Below are 19,313 nucleotides of genomic sequence, written 5' to 3'. Positions count from 1 at the left end.
AAAAGTGCAAACTCCACACAGAGTCACATGAGGCCACAATTGAACTCGGGTCCCTGGAGCTGTGAGGCAGAGGTGCTAACCGCTGTGCCACCATGCCACCCTTTAAGGTGTGGCATGTGAAATTCCATCTTTTAATCACACAAGACTGAATACACGTTCAGGAGCATGAAGCAGCACCCCAACCCCACCAGGGCTATTTAAAGAGATCACAAATACTTACATGTTTATTGCCGATTCATTTTTACTGGCTATTGCTATTGTTCAGGCACTCTAGGCTAGTGCGCAGTCAATTCCATCCCCACTTAACCCCGGGTCACAACACAGCTGAAATTCGATTTTATATTAATACCTATGGTTTTGGTTGAGCTACATTGACTACAATCACCAAGCTTGTAAAATTATGAACAGTAATTACAATTAAATAGGCAAAAACATGCAACTGGCTTTCCACTATCTGATTCCCAACCATCCCCCATATGCCATTCCCTTTCCTCGTTTGCTATGTGTCACCACCCATGTGGCTACAGGGTGGCTGGTTGAATGTTGCTGACTTTCATTGGCGGGAAATACAGATAGCCTTGCAGGACAATCACAAGCAGCTCTGGGTTCATAAGGCCTACCTTCAGACTGTAATTTGGTATGGGTGGCAGCATTATGGGCTGGCTGACTGACCATAACAGCAAGAGCATTTGCAGAGTGGCAATGTTGGAACGATGAATGCTGTCATCCTGAGAGTAAACAAGAGTTCATGCTCCGTGGAAGTACTGGCCCTCCCCTGGTGTGTGCCTCAGCAATTACTAATTAGTAATTACTGCATTGGTGTAACACCCAACAAGCCCGTTTGAACAATCATAGATCATAGAATTTTGGACACTAAGGGCAATTTATCATGGCCAATCCACCCAACCTGTACATCTTTGGACTGTGGGAGGAAACCGGAGCACCCGGAGGAAACCTACGCACACACGGGGAGGATGTGCAGACTCCACACAGACAGTGACCCAAGCCGATATCGAACCTGGGACCCTGGAGCTGTGAAGCAATTGTGCTATCCACAATGCTACCGGGCATCTGCAGCCATGAAAGCAGCAGCGAAAAGTGGGAAGCACATCAATGAACGTGGTGCAATCTTTTTGACTAATGTGACTGTCATGGCTGAACAGCTGGCAGCGTGTGCAAGTTGTGAGATGTGAGTATATGACTTGCAGCAGCGCAATAGGGGCTAAACAGCTGGCTTGTAATGCAGAACAAGGCCAGCAGCGTGGGTTCAATTCCCGTACCGGCCTCCCTGAACAGACGCTGGAAATGTGGCGACTAGGGGCATTTCACAGTAGCTTAATTGAAGCCTACTTGTGACAATAAGCGATTATTATTATTAAACGTTAGGTAAGAATCCTGATTGATAGAGATTTTTGATAGGCGACTGAATTGTTATGGCATTTAAAGATGAATTTATTGATCTTAATCACTTCTGTGAGATCACTGGATTTTTTTTTTTTTGCAACGCTGCAAATTCCTGGCATTAACCGCTGCGGCTATCTCGTTACACTGTCTTCTGAGCATTTGTCTGAAGGGCCTTCTGTGAATATACACATCTCTTCTCCTTTGTACCTCCTCACCTAGGATTCCAGTGCAGCATCTAAGAACTTTGGAGCATGCTTTCTCCCATGTTGTGACATTGTTTTTTCCACATTGAAATGACTTGTACAGGGACTTCCACCACCTGCTACAGCCACAATGCACTTCCCCTTTAAAAGACTGGCTTTAATGATTGTAGGCTACTTTTAACTGATGCTCGCCTCTCACCACTTTAGATTCCTTCTGAGGTGTGCAGCCACTCAACAGCATGCCTAGCTCCACTATAATCATGGTAACGATTAGGCAGCCAGAAGTTGGTATGTGACCTGCATCACATTGAACAGATGCAAGGTATTCATCTTTCCATCACAAGCCCCTGACCATTTTTGGGGGCTGGTCAATTTAAGCTGCTGTATCTCCAGAAAGTTCTTGTAAAATGTAATACATTATTTTCTGGTTGCATAAACAATTCAAATGATTCCGTTCCGAAGTGTGACAGAGGGACAAATGGCTGATGCACCAGATTGACGTCCTACTGCATGGTGTCACAAAGTGGTAAGACAGGATCAGCAAAAATAATTTTCTGTATGACCGAATGCCAATATTGGCATCAAGGTAGGTTAGGTGTGAAAGGTTTGAAAGTGACTTTGGAAGAAAAATCAGCAATCCAATTACTCCAGCTTGCTCTTTATGCCTCTTGCTATTTGTTTCAAGGGTACTATTGGAAAATGCCTTCCTGACCTCATAAGTGGGAAAGGAGTGGCTCTTTAACAATAAAAAACAGGGCAGAAAATATAAAATTGTAAAAAATGAAGTGTATATCTTTAAGAGGTGGCAGTTTGCTGATCATGCTGAAATGCAAAATTGTTTATTGGCATCAATGTCCTCATAATTGTGTCTCTTTTCTTGACCATTTCAAACCTATTGCATGAATTAATAAAGGATTTTTCAATTCCAGTACTACTTGGACCCTCCAAGAAAACTTGAGGAAGCTCGAGAAAGATATGGATTGAAACCGGAGGATTTCTTTGTTTTAAAGCATGGAGAATCAAAGAATTTGAGTGAGGACGAAGGTTTTCAGTGAAAATGCAAACTGCTTTCTAAGTGTTGATGTTTCACACACGGCAAGTGAAACTTGGCTTGCCTTTCTGATAACCACTGTTTTTAATTTTGGACTGAATTTTAATTGAAGTGCCATTAGTTTATGAATTGTCATGGTTCTTTAATCTCACTGCACATATTTGAAAGATAAGCATCATGTGTGCCTGCTTTACAAAGTCAATTTCTCTTCCCCTGAATTTTTTTTCAATTAGTCGATATAGTGTTTGTTTTATTGAACTACGAAAAGGTGCTATTTTATTGCTGAACGCTTTGAATAAATATGTGGGTTTTGCAGTGTGTGAGCTGCCGAAAGTGAGCCCGTGATTGTCTTCCATTGTAGATGCATTCAACCTGCCACCTGCACGTTTGCCAAAAATGTTTTTAAGTTTGCACACTTTAAATAAATTGACATTTTTGAGCATGTGAAATGCATAAAGTTTTACTAGAACTGAATACTATACACACAGAGATTTCAGTGCAGCTTGAATGATGACCTTGAGCTTGAATTGAAAAGTTGGCCTTAAGCTAAGTGCCTCTTTAATAAGCAGAAATTGTACTGACACTATAGATGCATTTGTGGTCAGGTAGATGTACAAAGATGTGGATTATCAGTGTATTTTATGAATAAATGGCCTGTGGCCATGAGTAATATAATTGGTCATCATTGCGAAAATAAGCAAATGTTACAGTTAGGGGAAGATGCAAGACTGGCAGGAGAGAATAATGGTAGGGCTACCCAGTTAATTCAAAGATGCTTTGCTGGAACCCTGGCTCTGTCTGATATGCTAATTCACCTCCAAATTTGTATTCCTGGCTGTTTTATAAATACTTTGTGTCCCTCTCAGACAGGAGATGTTTTAAATGTTTTTAATCAATTTTCTCAGGGGTGGATGTGACTTTCCCTGTGGGAAGTATATCTATCCCGGGTTTATTTTCCCCTCTAAAAAAACCTAACCAGTTTGAATGGCTAATAGTTACACATTTTGTAGCTACTACTCTAATCCTCCTTTCCAACTGATTAACACTTGAGGACTGTGTGGGTGTAGTGTACCATTAGATCAGAGTAGGAGCTGAGGTGAAATATTTTTAGTATATATAAAAATGTGATGAAATGTAAAACTTGAGAAGAAAATTCCAGCTGATCTCTCAATGACATTGTTAACAGACAAAAATTAAAACAAGTCTCTATTTTCCTGTTGCCGTGTCTTTGTTTGTCTCCATTCAGATTACTTAAGAGATTAAGATTTCTTTACATAAATACAAAGGGACTAATTTTTTGTATTCACTGTAACTTCAGTATAAGTACATTGACTGGGCATTCTTCCAGTTTGTGGTATGTGGAAACTTAAAACACTCAAACTGACTGCTGTACTTGCCTACAAACCTAGGACTGCACTTCAAGAAATAACTGAATGGACCTGAAGTGTATTCGGACATCCAGATAATGCAATAAGGCACAAAAGGAGAAGTTAGGGGCAGCGCGGTGGCACATTGAGTAGCACTGCAGCCTCACGGCGCCGAGGTCCCAGGTTCGATCTCGGCACTGGGTCACTGTCCGTATGGAGTTTGCACATTCTCCCCGTGTTTGCGTGGGTTTCGCCCCCACAACCCAAAAGATGTGCAGGGTAGGTGGATTGGCCACACTAAATTGCCCCTTAATTGGAAAAATGAATTGGGTACTCTAAATTTATATTTTAAAAGAAGAAGTTAGAAGGGTGTAACAAAATTAGAGCTCTTAAATTGTTGTTGATCTATTCATAAAGGTAATTTAAAACGTATTTGGCCTCAAGATCACATCTGGAACTTTACATGCCGTTTTGCCTCTAATATTTCTAAACAGGATATAGTTATTGGAAGAGGTACATAGAAGGGCTAATGTTCATAGGAACGTAATGGAATGACATATGATGAAATACAACTACACTAGATCTTTTCTCTCTTGAAACAAGAGAGGGAAGATGATAGATGAAATTAAGATTTTCTGCAACCTAAAATGGAATGTGGCCGGATTCTCTGACCCAGTGCTGGGTCATGTGGCCATGTGTCCCCGGGGGGACGCGAGAATCGCACCCCGACGCCAGCTTACCAATTCTCCGGCACCAATTCTCGATCGCCTGCGGGATCACCGCCGCATTGGTTTCGCGCCGTCAAAAGCATCCCCCCCGGCGATTCTCCGGGCCCCAACGGGCCGAATGGCCACCGAGTTCGGCCGAGTCCTGCCGGCATGGGCTACTCAAGTCCCTCATGGAAGGTGTGTCTGCGGGGGCCGTCCTGAAGGGGGTGCGGGAAGATCCGACCCCGGGGGGGCCTCCATTGTGGCCTGGCCGGCGCTCGGGGCCTGGTGGGCCGGCTGGTTCATGGGGGCTTATGTTCCTCTGGGTCGGGCCCCTGTAGGGCTCAGCCATATTGCCCGGGGACCGGCACGGGGATGAGAACCCACGCGCATGCGCGGAATCACGCCGGCCATTCCGCGCATGCGCAAACTCGCGCCGGCTGGAGCTGCGGGGACCACTCCGCGCCGACCTAGCCCCCTAGAAAGGAGAGCATTCCTGATCATTGGGACCCGTTGACGACGGAGTGGTTGGCGCCGCTTTTCACGCCGGCATCAGTGCTTGGCCGTGGGATTGGAGAATCCCGGCCTGAGTGTTTAAATGAGGTTGAGTGGATGGTGGAAAAGCAACTAAATGATTTGGACTTCATGGCCGGGATTCTCCAATCCCGCGTCCAAATTCTGACGCCGGCGTGAAAAGTGGCACCAACCACTCTGGCGTCAATGGTCCCCGATAATCGGGTATTCTCCCCTTTCTAGGGGGTACGTTGGTGCTGGAGAGGTCCCCGCAACTCCAGCGGGCGTGCAACAGCCAGCCTGAAACTGCGCATGCGTGTGGGTTCCCATCTCCGTGCCAGTCCCCGGGCAAAATGGAGGAGCCCTACAGGGGCCCGGCACGGAGGAACATAGGCCCCCATGGAACCAGCCCACACGCCGATCGGTAGGCCCCGATCGTGGGCCAAGCCACCGTGGAGGCCCCCCCCTGGGGTCGGATCCCCCCCCCTTCCGGGACGGCTCCCGCAGATACCCCTTCCAGGTCTCCTGAGTAACCCACGCTGGTGGGACTCGGCCGAAATCAGCGGCCTGTTGGCTGATGCAGTAATTTGCTTTTATCTTGATCTAGAATGGTTTCATTAACACAAGTCCCTTTTAGGCACACAAGATGACTGTGGGCAAATACAATCTCCACTCTGAACCCCAAGTGAATGTTTGTGGCTGTCTCCTCAGAAACCCCCCAGATGATTGTCATGTGAGAGTTTACAAACTCCACTCCCAAAAGCACACTTTAAAATCTTCTCTCATAAGTAGGCCTTCCCATTGCACTTTTATTCTGAAATCTAGACCAGGTTTTCCAAATTACACTTTTAAACAAAGCTTCCCATTCCATATTTAACAGCAAATACAGTCCAGGATTTTACACCAACCCCTTTAAGATTTCTTTGTCTTACAATTGATTTAACTCTAGATTCCCAGACTATTAAAGTGACATATGGGGTGGGATTCTCCCATTCGGCGGCAGAGTGTCCACGCTGTCGGAAACGCCGTCACGTTTCACAACGGTGTGAACGGGCTGCTGGGAGTACCGATTCCAGCCCCTATAGGGGGCCAGCACCCGCTACAGCCTCCCATCCCGGCGTGAACTGTGCGCGGGATCCGCTCATGCGCAGTAGCGCCGGCGCCAACCCGCACCTGCGCGGTAGCCTCCCTCAACGCGCCGGCCCCGACGCAACATGGCATGGGAGTTCAGGGGCCGGCACGGAAGAAAATAGGCCCGGGGAGCGAGAGGCTGGCCCCATCGGATGCCCTCCCTGGGGTCGGAGTCCCCCCACAGGCCGCCCCCCCTCCCGACCCTGCGCGCAGAGTTTCTGCCGGCTGCGACCAGGTGTGGACGGCGCCAGCAGGGCTCTGCCTTTTTAGAGCGGCTGCTCGGCCCATGCGGGCCGGAGAATCGGTGGCCGGCCGCATACAGCAGCCTGCGACCGGCACCGCGCCAAATGCCCCGGTGCCAATTCTCCGCTCTGCAGAGAATCGCGTGCCGGTGTCGGGGCGGCATGGCCCGGTTGCGAGGATTCTCTGACCCGGCCCCGGGCTGAGAGAATCCCGCCCCGACATTTGATTTACCTAAGGCTGCTATCCCACTCTAAAACTGGTTACTGCAATTGTCTCTTTAATGCAAAACATTTTGTTTACTCTTCCTTGGGTTCTGCTGAACCATACCTTGGTCTCTGTTCACTTAATTCCAGACTTCTTGGACACGCCTCTTCATTTTTCTAGTTTCCTCAACTAGTTGAACTTTAGATTTCTGGCATCTGTTTTCTTAACTCCATAGTATGGCTTTTCTTCTAGCAAAGCTCATAGAGAGATGTTATGTTCCCATTTTAGCTTCCTAAAACCAATTGCTTCCAGCAGAGCTGTGAGAGCTGCCTTCTCTCTCACTACCTATCTCCAACTGTCATCAAATTAGCTAAACTACAACTTAAAAGCTTCACTACTGTACACGTTCCCAAATGCTAAGCAATCGCCTCTGGTTTATTTATACATGACATAGCCCTCTCTGAGCACAAGAGAAACACAGCTGGAACTTAACCAACCCCCACAAATACAAACACCGTTGTCCAGTATGAATCTAACTATAGGTTTTATCCTTCCGGGCACAGAAATATTAAATTGAACACACTTATTTCTAATGTTTACCCATACAAATATAAATCCTTTAAAACTACCTTTGTTTTCCTAACACATGGCATATATTTTGAGCAGTGAACTTTGGGAGTGTGTTATATTTTAATAGTGGTGTGCCAATAGTTTCTGCAAAATATCATACACTACTTTGATCAAAAGATGGGTTGAAAATATTGTGAATTTTCACATATATCAAAATTGCTTTGCTTCTTCTTTAATAGTTTACAATGCTCTCAGTCTAGAGGAAGGAAACTAAAAATAATTACATCTCTGATAGACACGCTAATTCATTGTGCAGAAATATACCAACTTCGTTGACTCCCCAAACGTCAATATGCTTAAAAGCTGATGGGAACTCCTAAATGACATTCAAAATATGGTGGTTCTACTCAAGAATGATTAGGCTTCTTTTCAGTAACAACTTATTATTTTCTGGGGGGGAAAATCTATAGCAGTGACTGTATTTTGCTACAAACTTTGTTTGGTTAAATAAACACATACTTAAGGTAACCTTTTCAAATATCTCATGGACATAAGAGTTGACAGATGGATTTTATTGTCTAAAGGTTGGATATTAAACTTCAATCTATATCCACTAATGCTACAGATCTAAAAAGACCTGGTTCAAAGTAATCTCTGAAAAATCCTTATCTTGTTTACTATATATTATTTAATCTCACCTGTACAAAAAAGCAATAATTTGGGAGTACAGTCTTAACATTGACAATCAAAAAAACTTTAATTTTTAAACCTGTTTCAGCAAATGTTCTTTCTTCCCTGGATGCATTTATGCACGCCTCTGTTTACTTCTTGTGATTTTGGTACTTTTCCCTATTTTAACATGTCATTTTTAGGTAATGGGAACTGGTTTTACATTGTCTTCTGTCAATTTGTACATAATGTTTCTCTGTTCTTGTAGGAATCCATTATCTGAACGTCATCTTCAGTTTGCCATGAAGGAAGTATGGGTTCACTAGTTCCGTTTGCCACCTCTACCCTTGGCTAGTCTGGCTAAAATGTAATTCAGGGAACTACACAGGAGATTGTCCCGTACTTGGTTGTCTTCGCAAGTTGTTCAATTATCATCATCTTTAGCTTCCCAAGTCAACAAAGGAATGAGGGCAGTGTAGCAAATTTAATAATGAGACAAATAAAGACAACACAATTAATCATATTACATCAGTTTACAGTGATTCATAAGAATACTTAAGTAATACTGGTAAGTCACCATACATATTTAAAAAGTTTTGTAATGATTTTCAACCGCTAGACACAAATAAATGTTTAAACTTTCTCCACATAATTAGTTTGTTGGGATTAAGACCCTATTACTCCTCTACAATATAGTTACAGCAAAAACAGCATTAGCACAAGAACAACTCTCATGAGCATTGGAAATGACTCCCCCTTCAGATTACCCAAAAGCAATATATAGACACTGAATAAAACTTGGTTTGCTAAATTGCTGTATTTATATTCAAACTGACACATTTAACTTGCATAGTCATTAAAACATAAAACTTTGTAATTAATGAAACAGCTATCTAAGACTATTTGATGATAATTCTAGCAACCTGATGTTTCACTTCATTATCTTGGTACAACATAAGCGTTTGAAGTTTATGAGAAAATGGTGTTGGATTCCCAAACAGTACAGAATGGATAGATTCCATTTCATACTGTACAGAACCCTGCAACAGATTCAAACTTTCCTTCAGATTTGCCACGAATATCAGAAGTCTTAGAAGAACGTCTTTGTGTCCGCAGCTGTCAAACAATAACAGGAACGACAATGGTGCCTAGAACAAAGTATAAATTAATTCACAGCATAGTTTATAAATCACATTTTAAAATAAGGGTCCAATTGATCCCCAAGTATTCTGATCATGGTGAAAACTGGATAGTAGACATTGCTGTACCTTTCCTTGGTTAAAAAACAAATGCTAATTTATTTTCTTACTAATTTTATACATGACACCAGTTACTAAAATAGTTGATTAACTCAAAAAGATGTAAACAGGTTATATAATTTATGAAGTGTTTATTTGAATGTTTATATTTTACAGTGCAATTAATGTCAATGATCAAAGGTTAAGTATAATACACAAATCCCAACCAATAACCTAAATTCACAATAGGAAGACACAGGTGGGTTCTGCAAGTTAAACCACTGCCCCTTCATCTCTGACACCTAGACTGGGAATGCCCTCCCTGGCTCCTCTGTAAAGGTCCCAAACACAAGTCAATTCAGAAGCTAGTCTTGTCTAGACCACTTATTGTCAGGGAAGCTTGGTCCAGCATTTAATAACCACGATAACTGGCAATCTCACTTAGAAAGACCAGTACAGGTCTGGCATAACGGTAAGTTCTGGAGGCTAAAATCGGGATATATTGTTGATTCAATTTAAAGGGACCTCTTTTTTTCAGTCCCTCAGGGTCGAGGGTGACTTACCTCCACTCTTAGGAGGGTGGGTACTGCGGTGGCTGAATTGACCAATCCTGGGGCCATAGACTCTACCACAGGTGGGGCAGATGGTGATCTATGAGGCGGGTGGTTGAGACACTGGATTCTACACACTCACTCCACTACTTGCTCTTGGCCTCCTCGTGCTTCAGGAGGTTGGCGCCTTTGTTGATGCTTCTTCTCCAGTTTGTGCATTCTAGGGTAAGTGATTCCCATGTGTTGATGGGAATGTTGCATTTATTTAGGGATGCTTTCAGAGTTTCCTTTAGCGTTTCCTCTGCCCTCCCAGTGATCACTTGCCATTGGGAAGTCTAGAGTAAAGCATTTGTTTTGTGGCCCACCCATCACAGCTGGTCAAGCATGAACAGTGCCTCGATACTGGTGCCTGGGAGAGGACACTCAAATTGGTACGTTTATCATGTCAGTGTATTTGCAGGATTTAGCGAGGCACTTTGGTGATATCCAGGGATCTGAGGTGTCTGCTGTACATTGTCCATGTTTCTGTTGTATACAGGAGGCCGGGGACCACGGCTTCTCTGTAGACCATACGTTTGGTGCTGGATTTGAGGTTTTGGTTTTCAAACACTCTGTTCCCTCAGGCGCCTGAAGGCTGCTCTGGCGTATTGGAGTTGATGTTGGATTTCATTATCGATAACTGTTCACCACGAGAGGAGGCTCCAGACATATGGGAGTAGTGTGTTGCAGGATGCCATAATGGGCACATGTGTTGTGCAGGGGTTTGTCGTGGATCATGATGGCGAGTGTTGTGTGGCTGGAAGGGGCTGATAGAGAACCTTTGCTTTCCAGATGTTTAGTGTGATGCCTTTTCTCATAGACCTCGGTGAATTCGTCAACGATGGTTTGTAGTTCAGCCTCGGAGTGTGCGCACACACAGGCGTCGTCTGCGTACTGCAGCTCGATGACAGAAGTTGGGATGGTCTTGATTCTGGCCTGGAACGTCAGAGGTTGAACAGTTTCCTGCTTTTCTGGTTGGTTAGCTCCACTCCAGACGGCAGCTTCAGGGTGATGGGGTGGAGTGTTGCAGTGAGGAAGATGGAGAAGAGCGTTGTTGCAATGATGCAGCCCTGCTTGACCCTGGTTTGCACACATATTGGGTCTGTGGTGGATCTGTTGGTGAGGATCACTGCTTGCATGTCATAGTGGAGCAAGCAGAGAATGGTGATAAATTTCTAGGGGCAGCCAAATTTGAGGAGGGTGCTCCACAATCCCTCACGGTTGACAGTCGAAGACGAGATCAGAGAGGCCATGTACAAGGGTTGGTGTTGCTCCCTCCACTTTTCTTGGATTTTTCATGCGCTGAAGATCATATCCATTGCGCCTCTTGATGGGCGGAAGCCACATTGAGACTCTGGGAGGAGTTTGTCAGCAACTAGGAGCTGGTGGCTGAGGAGTATTCTCGTGATGAACTTTCACTTGACGGACAGTAGGGAATTCCCTCTGTAATTTCTGCAGTCAGACCTGTCTCCTTTCTTGAAGATAGTCACAATTATGGCTTCTCGGAGATCTCCCGGCATTCTCTTTCCCTTCCAAACAAGGGTGAAGTGTTTGTGTATTCGAGTCAAGAGTGTCTCTCCACCATACTTTAGTACTTCAGCGGGGATTCCATCTGCGCCAAGGCCTTGTTCTTTAGTTGTCAATGGCTGTTTCGACCTCACGGCATGCGAGGGTTGTGCTGAAATGGTGGCGGGTGTGTGTGTTGCGGGATAGCTTCGAGGGCACATGCGTTGAGGGCTGTGTCTTGGTTGAGGAGGTCCTTTAAGTGCTCTCTCCAGCAGGCGTTGACTGTCTCTCTGTCTTTAATGAGCGTCTCTGTTTTTGGTTCTCGGTGGGGTAAATCCTTGAGTACATGGACCGTAGATGGCTTTAATTGCGCAGAAGAAGCCGCCCACATCATGGCTGACAGCGGGTTACTGAGTCTCCTGCGCACTTTCCACCCACCATCTGTTCTTTAGGTCACGGGTTCTTTGTTGCACCTCGGCCTTCAATTGCCTGTCGTCTTGTTTCCTCTCGCTCGGGTTTTGGTGGAGTTACCAGTTCAGGAGCACCTTGAGTTTGCAGTCTAGAAGACCTGGACCTCCTAATCTTTCTTATCGAACCAGTCTTGATGTTTCCTGGATGAGAGACCAAGCGTCTCCTCGCAGATGCTGAGTATGGTGGCTTTTAGGGTGGACCAGGCACTGTGGGCACTCTGCGGCTGTTGGTCATTGCCAGGTTGGTTGTGAGGCACTGGCTGAGTAGGTCTTTCTTCTCAGGGTCTTTTGAGCCCAGCGACATTGAGTGTCCTGCAGCAGAGTTTTATCTGCCTTTGCCGGTTTGGGGCCAGGTTGATGGAGATGTTAGAGCGGTGATCAGTCCAGCATTGCTAGCTCCACTCATGGTGTGGGTGATGCAGACATCTTTTTGGTCCCTGCCAGAATTTGGCAAAGGGTCAGGCTCAGACTGAAAACTGATGTGTAACCCTCCAATTGCACAAACTAGTTTTCTCTCCAGATTTTGAGCCTCTTAAAAGAAAAAAGATGAGTGGGCATGGATTTTTACACCGTCATTCTGGCAGGCTTTGATAGAGCTGACAACCAGCCCCACAAAGATCAGGGCACCATCTTTGAAGGGAACCCCATATCAGCACTAAAATCTAACGGCCCCCCAGCCCCCAACACACATGGGTTCTCTTACTCACGCCCCCGACGATAATCATCACCAGCATTCCCTTCCCCCTCACTCCAATAATCATTGCCAGCATTCCCACCCCACCATTGCAGAGGTTTTGGTGGCACTGCCGCACGCCCCCCCCCCCCCCCCCCCCCCCTCAGTGCCCCACTCTCACCAAACAGCAACCCCCCGACACAAATACATAAATGAACCCCATTCATTTTGCTCCCACTAGAGCTCACCCCTGGCTCTGGTGCCCTAGGCCAGGTTGGTATAGTGCCAAACTGGCAGTGCCGACCTGTGCCGGGGCATCTCCTCCTGCTGCCCCTGTGCCCCTTTTTCTTTTTTTTAATAAACTTAGAGTACCCAATTCATTTTTTTCAATTAAGGGGCAATTTAGCGTGTTCAATCCACCTACCCTGCACATCTTTGGGTTGTGGGGGCGAAACCCACGCAAACACGGGGAGAATGTGCAAACTCGACACGGACAGTGACCCAGAGCCGGGATCGAACCTGGGACCTCGACGCCGTGAGACTGCAGTGTTACCACTGCGCCACCGTGCTGCCCAACCTGTTGCAATCATGTCGGTGAGATATAACTATTTTGTGAGGGGGGATCATGTGGCGGGGGGCCCGTTAATGAGATTTGAAATGAAATGAAAAATGAAAATCGCTTATTGTCACGAGTATGCTTCAATGAAGTTACTGTGAAAAGCCCCTAGTCACCACATTCCAGCGCCTGTCCGGGGAGGCTGGTACGGGAATCGAACCGTGCTGCTGGCCTGCTTTAAAAGCCAGCGATTTAGCTGAGTGAGCTAAACCAGCCCCTTTAAATGCATTAAAATCTATTTAAATGAGGTTCCTGTCCTTTCTGGCTTGAACCACATGACATTGCCAGCGACAGGCAGAGAAAATCAGCAAACACAATCTTTCTAGAAAGAATCACGTTTCCAAATTCTCTCCAGATTTTCCACCTGTGTTGTCACCTCCACAGTCTATTAGGTGTCAATACGTGGAGCGGGTGTGTTGCCATGAGGTCTTGTGCTTGTCTCTCTGGCAGAACATGACAAGGTCATGGTCTAGGCATTTCATCAGGAGTTCAACTCCATTGGGGTTTGTTTTCCCTAGTCTTCCCTGCTTGACACAGCTTTACAAAGGTTTGTGTCTCTCCCGACTCTAGCATTGAAGTCGCTGAGGAGAATTAGCTCGTCTCCCTTTGGGATGTTTGGTTGAGGCCGAAGTAGAATACCTCTTTTGCCTAATCCATTGTGTCTAGGGTTGGGGCATGGGAACTGAGGGCTGTGATTTGCTACTTCTGGGCCAGTGTGATCCGTAGAGTCAAGAAGTATTCACTTACCCGCAGGGGGATTTGTTGAGGCACCAGGCCAATTAAATTTTTATGGCAAAGCCTACCCCATAGATAGGACATCCTTCCTCTGGTTTGCCTTACCAGAAGAAGGTGTATCCGCCACCTCGTTCTTTAAGCTGGCCTTCTCCCGCCAGTCGTGTCTTCGTATGGGTGGCGATATCAATGTGGTAGCACTGGAGTTCCCGGACTATGATAACGGTGTGACATTCGGGCCTGTCACTGTTGGGATTGCCCATAAGGACCCTGACGTTCCAGGATGCAAAATTAATTTGGGTGGGTGAATGGGGGTGGGATTGAAGATGCCTGTGCGAAGATTTTTTTTAACATGGCATGACTGCACACCAACCACCACAAGGTCTCAACGCAGTGAGGTCTCGGCCCGATCGCAGGGAAATCCAAAATGACTGGAGGCCAGACTCTACTGTAGGATGGGGATTAACAAACACTCATCGTCCACTTGTCCTCTGCCTGCCTGTCAATGGCGGCATTTTTGAAGTGTTACAGCACTTTCTGGGAACAGGCAATGGTGGTGATTGTCAATGCTCTTGCCAATAAGTCACCAATCCCATTCCTCTCGCTGCTCCTTCTGGGCCTTTTGTGGTCTCCTCACTGCCTGGCCTTGTCCAGGTCAGATCTCTGGTGCTCTTATTGCTCCATCGGCACACCCACTCCTCACTGCTCCTTCTCATCCTTTTGTAGACCCTGCCTGGCCATGCCCCGGCCGGGTCTCGGCTCACCCGATCATCGCACTGCTCCTTCTGGATCTCCCCACGCTGTTTGGCCTCACCAAGATTGGTTCTTCAGTGCTCTTGCTGCTCCTTCCGCACTCCCCACAGATAAGAGCAGCTGATTGACCTCTTCCAGCAGTAAGTACAGCAATCGTCAAGCTTCTGCTGCTCTTCGGCACCAGGACAGCCTATCTCTCTCTCGCCGCTTGAAGTCCCGCTGCTCTGACTTGCGCCTCTTGAAGTCCCTTTACTGCCTGCTTCACTGTGATGCTGACTACAGGACACGGTTTCCCAAAATTCTTCACTGTGATGCTGACTGAAAAGGGAGCTGCAGCCTATTCAATTCAGGCTACTTCTTACATTTTGGATAAATAAATAAATTCTCATAACGAACAGAAGAAAACAGAAGAAATCCTAAAATTTAGTTTAAGAAAGATTTTGGAAGTTATCCCAACAATAAAGTGGCCATTTGAATTCCTATTTTATTAGTGTCAATGCAAGTTGATTCTGTGGGTGAAGCCCATTGCAAAAATTAAAAAAGAAATCCTGAAATTCCTTCTGTTAGGGAGGAAACCCAGTGACAGTGAAGGAACGGTGATATATTTCTAAGACAGTATGGTGAGTGACTTATTGAAATCTTATTGGGATCTTATTTAAACTTACAGGATACTGAGAGGCCTGGATAGAGTGGACGTGGAGAGGATATTTCCACTAGTAGAAATGCTAGAAACCGAGGGAACAGCCTCAAACTGAAGGGACGATCGTTTAAAACAGAGATGAGGAGGAATTTCTTCAGCCAGAGGGTAGTGAATCTGTGGAACTCTTTGCCGCAGAAGGCTGTGGAGGCCAAATCACTGAGTGTCTTCAAGACAGAGATAGATAGGTTCATGATTAATAGGGGGATCAGGGCTATGAGGTGAAGGCAGGAGAATGGGGATGAGAAACATATCAGCCATGATCGAATGGTGGAACAACTCGATGGGCCAAATGGCTTAATTCTGCTCCTATGGCTTAAGGTCTTATGGCTTGAAGGGGAACCTCAAGGTGGTGGTGTTCCCTGGTAACTGCTGCTCTTGTCCTAGATGGTAGTGGTCGTGGTTCCTAAGGAAAGTTGGCGAGTTCCTATAGTGCCGCTTGTAGATGGAACACACAACTTCCACTGTTCGTCGGTGGCTGAGGGATTGAATGTTTGAGGAAGGGGTAGCAATCGAGACGGCTGCTTTGTCCAGGATAGTGTTGAGTTTCTTGGGTGTTGTTGGAGCTGCTCTCACCCAGGCAAGTGGAGAGTATTCCATTACATTCCTGACTTGTGCCTTGAAGATGGTGGACTGGATTTGGAGAGTCAGAAGGCGAGTTACTCGCTGTAGGATTCCTAGCCTTTGACTTGTTCTGGAAGCCACAGTATTTATATGGCTAGTCCAGTTCAGTTACTGGTCAAAATTGTAACCCATAGGATGTTGATAGTGAGGGATTCAGCGATGGTAATACTATTGAATGTCAAGGGCGTTGGTTGGATCCTCTCTTGTTGAAGCAGATAAATGCCTGTCACTTGTGTTACGAATGTTACTTGCCACTTGTCAGCCCAAGCCTGGATATTGTCCAGGTCTTACTTCAGTATCTGAGGATCTGTCAATGATGCTGAACATTGTGCAGTCATCAGTGAACATCCCCACTTCTGACCTTATGATGGAAGGATGGTCATTAACGAAGCAGGCCCTAGAACACTACTCTAAGGAACTGCAGTGATGTCCTGCAGCTGAGATAATTGACCTCCAACAACCACAACCATCTTCCTTTGCCAGCTGTGACTCCAGCCAGTGGAGGTTTCTCCCCCAATTTCCAGTAACTGCAGTTTTGCTAGGGCTCTTTGATGCCATACTCAGTCAAATGCTGCCATGATTCAAGGTCACTCACTCTCACCTCACCTTTGGAGTTCAACCCTTTTGTCTATGTTTGAATCAAGGCTGTAATGAGGTCAGGAGCCGAGTGACCTTGGCAGAATCAAATTGAGCATCATGAGTAGGTTATTGCTGAGTGAGTTCCGCTTGATAGCATTGTTGATGACCCCTTCCATCATTTTGCTGATGATCGAGAGTAGACTGATTGGCTTGTGTGCAGGATATACCTGGGTAATTTTCCACATTGGGAGGAAGGTGGAGGAGGACGAGGCCCCGGCATCACAGATATCAGTCTTCATCCAATAATACTAGACCCAAAATAATTGTGTTGTTAGGTTGGTCCTATTTTAACATCACAGAGGCTCCCCAAGGCATGTTCCCTTTTCTACCCTGTTCACTCTCTTTGTAAATGAACTTCCATTTATCATCCAACCCCATTCAGTCTTATAAAGGTTTCAATCCATATACATCAACTTCCTTTAGGTTTCATCTCCACACACTACCGGCATTCTTCTCAAGTACAACAGCTTAATCATTGTACATTGGTCTCCTCCATGCTTTCAATGGTGCAATAAATGTTTGGTTTATTTCACTTCTTCAAAAATACAGTTTTATCATATCTCTCACAAATATTACCAATGAGTACACCTGATCTCTTTGATGGCCCCATTGAAATTTTTGGCCTCATATCTCCTCAGATTTCAGGAACTCTAACAACCTTTTCCACTGCAGGATACCTTCAAGAAACGTTTTGTTTTCTCATACTAAACACTTTTTTTTTCTTTTTATAAATTTAGAATACCCAATTATTATTATTTTTTCCAATTAAGGGGCAATTTAGTGTGGCCAATCTACTTAACCAGCACATCTTTGGGTTGTGGGATGAACTGACGAGGAAGTGGAAACTAACAAAAGGACAGGAAATGAGACACCTCCAAATAAAACACTTCCTCCGCAAAGAGACAGTAGGGTACCCTGGGGCCCCAGAAACCACACTACTAGAGGACCTGATAGGCACAAGCAACAAGGGGGGGGGTCTATGTGGGAAAATTTATGGACAGCTACTGGACGGATCTCGGACTCCACTGGACGAGACCAGACAAAAATGGGAAGACGAACTGGGGACAGAGGTAGAGTGGGGACTCTGGACAGAAACACTGAGCAGGGTTAACTCCACGTCCTCCTGCGCAAGGCTAAGCTTAATGCAGCTCAAAGTGGTGCACAGAGCACACCTGACCAAATGGAGGACAAATGCGAACGGTGCCAGAGGGGCCCGGCCAACCACACTCACATGTTTTGGGCTTGTCCCAAACTTGCTGGGTTCTGGGCAGCCTTTTCCGAGGCAATGTCCAAGGTTGTTGGGGTGAGGGTGAAGCCATGCCCGACAGTGGCAATCTTCGGGGTATCGGAGCAGCCAGAACTACACATGGGGAAGGGGGCCAACGCTTTTGCTTCCCAAGTCGCACGCCGGAGAATCCTGCTCGGCTGGCGATTGGCAACACCACCCATGGTTGCAGACTGGCTTGCTGACCTTTTGGAATTTCTCCACCCGGTGAAGATTAAGTAGGCCATCCGAGAGTCAGAGGAAGGCTTCCTGGATACTTGGGGGCAGTTTGTCGGCCTATTCCAAAACCTGCTCGAGGCCAGCAACGAGGAGTAAGCTAATAAGAATTTTTTTTTTAAACCACAAGAAATGGGGGGGGCTACCCCCCCCTTTTTTTTCATTCTTTCCGGGAAATAAAAGAAAAACACAGCCGAAGCCGGGATGGGGGGGGGGGGGGGAGACACATGTCGGGGAAGGGGGAGGAACTATAGACCAATCCAGAGGGCAGCAAAATGTACATAGGGTCAGTTAAACGAAGGACAAAATAAACCTCTCTGCATAATGAAGGAAATTAGCACGGGCAAGAAAAATGTGATGTATATATACAATTGTTCATAAATATGAGAAAAAAAAATCTTTGGGTTGTGGGGGTGAAACCCACGCAGACACGGGGAGAATGTGCAAACTCCACATGGACAGTGACCCAGGGCTGGGATTCGAACCCGGGTCCTCAGCGCCGAAGTCCCAGTGCTAACCACTGCACCACCGTGCTGCCCTCATATCAAACACTTAACTTTCCATCAACATTTTGCAACTCTTTCTAAAGTCCAAGTGTGTTTCAGGTTTTAAATTATTTCCATTATCTAAAGAGACTTTTCTACCATCTCTCTTGAACACCTAGACAGAATACAACAAAAGGTCCAGCATCTGAGGGTGAATCCTTATTCCATTTTTAGCTCTCTCTTCTCATTACAATGTTTCTTGTATTTCTCTATTTAATTAATACTACTTGGCTTTTACAAAGGCACTGGGAGGAAAACATACAAAGGACAGTGTATTTGAAGCTCAGGATGAACAAGAGGAAATTTCAGAGTAGCAATAATCATAGTTTGGCTAATGAGGAGATACAGGAGGAAGAATTAAAGCAGTAAAGTATAACATTCACGCAAAACCACTAAAGCAAAAACATATTTTCAACATTGAACAGGGGGGTGAGGATTATGCTTGGGCAGAGAGAGTGGGGGGGAGTAGAGACTGGGGAATGAGGTGGACATTGGGCTCAGCATTCCCTGCAGAGCTGGGGGCCAGTGGTTTTCCCAGTTCAACTGCCAGTTCTTCCAGAACAGTTAGTAGTTCAGAACTACAAATAAGCATAATCAACCACAGGGGACCCAATCTTTATTAGGTAAATGCAATAACATTTGCAGACATCATATCAAACCTCCAGGA

At 45.7% G+C, this 19,313-nt stretch overlaps 2 protein-coding genes across 8 annotated transcripts in view; one reads left to right on the top strand and one right to left on the bottom strand.

Moving 5' to 3' along the window:
* Positions 1-3,877, top strand: part of napepld (N-acyl phosphatidylethanolamine phospholipase D) — a 75,645-nt gene extending 71,768 nt beyond the window's left edge. For all 6 annotated transcript variants that reach the window (XM_038811566.1, XM_038811564.1, XM_038811561.1 and 3 more), the window contains exon 5: positions 2,537-3,877. In XM_038811566.1, the coding sequence (XP_038667494.1) occupies positions 2,537-2,662 (126 nt within the window). In that variant the 3' untranslated portion in view covers positions 2,663-3,877. The remainder of the gene's footprint in view (positions 1-2,536) is intronic.
* Positions 3,878-8,527: 4,650 nt separating this feature from the next.
* The window catches only part of armc10 (armadillo repeat containing 10), a 43,477-nt gene continuing 32,691 nt past the window's right edge, over positions 8,528-19,313 (bottom strand). For both annotated transcript variants that reach the window (XM_038811571.1, XM_038811570.1), the window contains exon 6: positions 8,528-9,210. In XM_038811571.1, the coding sequence (XP_038667499.1) occupies positions 8,962-9,210 (249 nt within the window). In that variant the 3' untranslated portion in view covers positions 8,528-8,961. The remainder of the gene's footprint in view (positions 9,211-19,313) is intronic.

The sequence above is a fragment of the Scyliorhinus canicula genome, chromosome 11 (genome assembly GCF_902713615.1).
Source record: "Scyliorhinus canicula chromosome 11, sScyCan1.1, whole genome shotgun sequence".
In the NCBI taxonomy this organism is placed as follows: Eukaryota; Metazoa; Chordata; class Chondrichthyes; order Carcharhiniformes; family Scyliorhinidae; genus Scyliorhinus; species Scyliorhinus canicula.
This window is presented reverse-complemented; position numbering and strand designations above follow the sequence as displayed.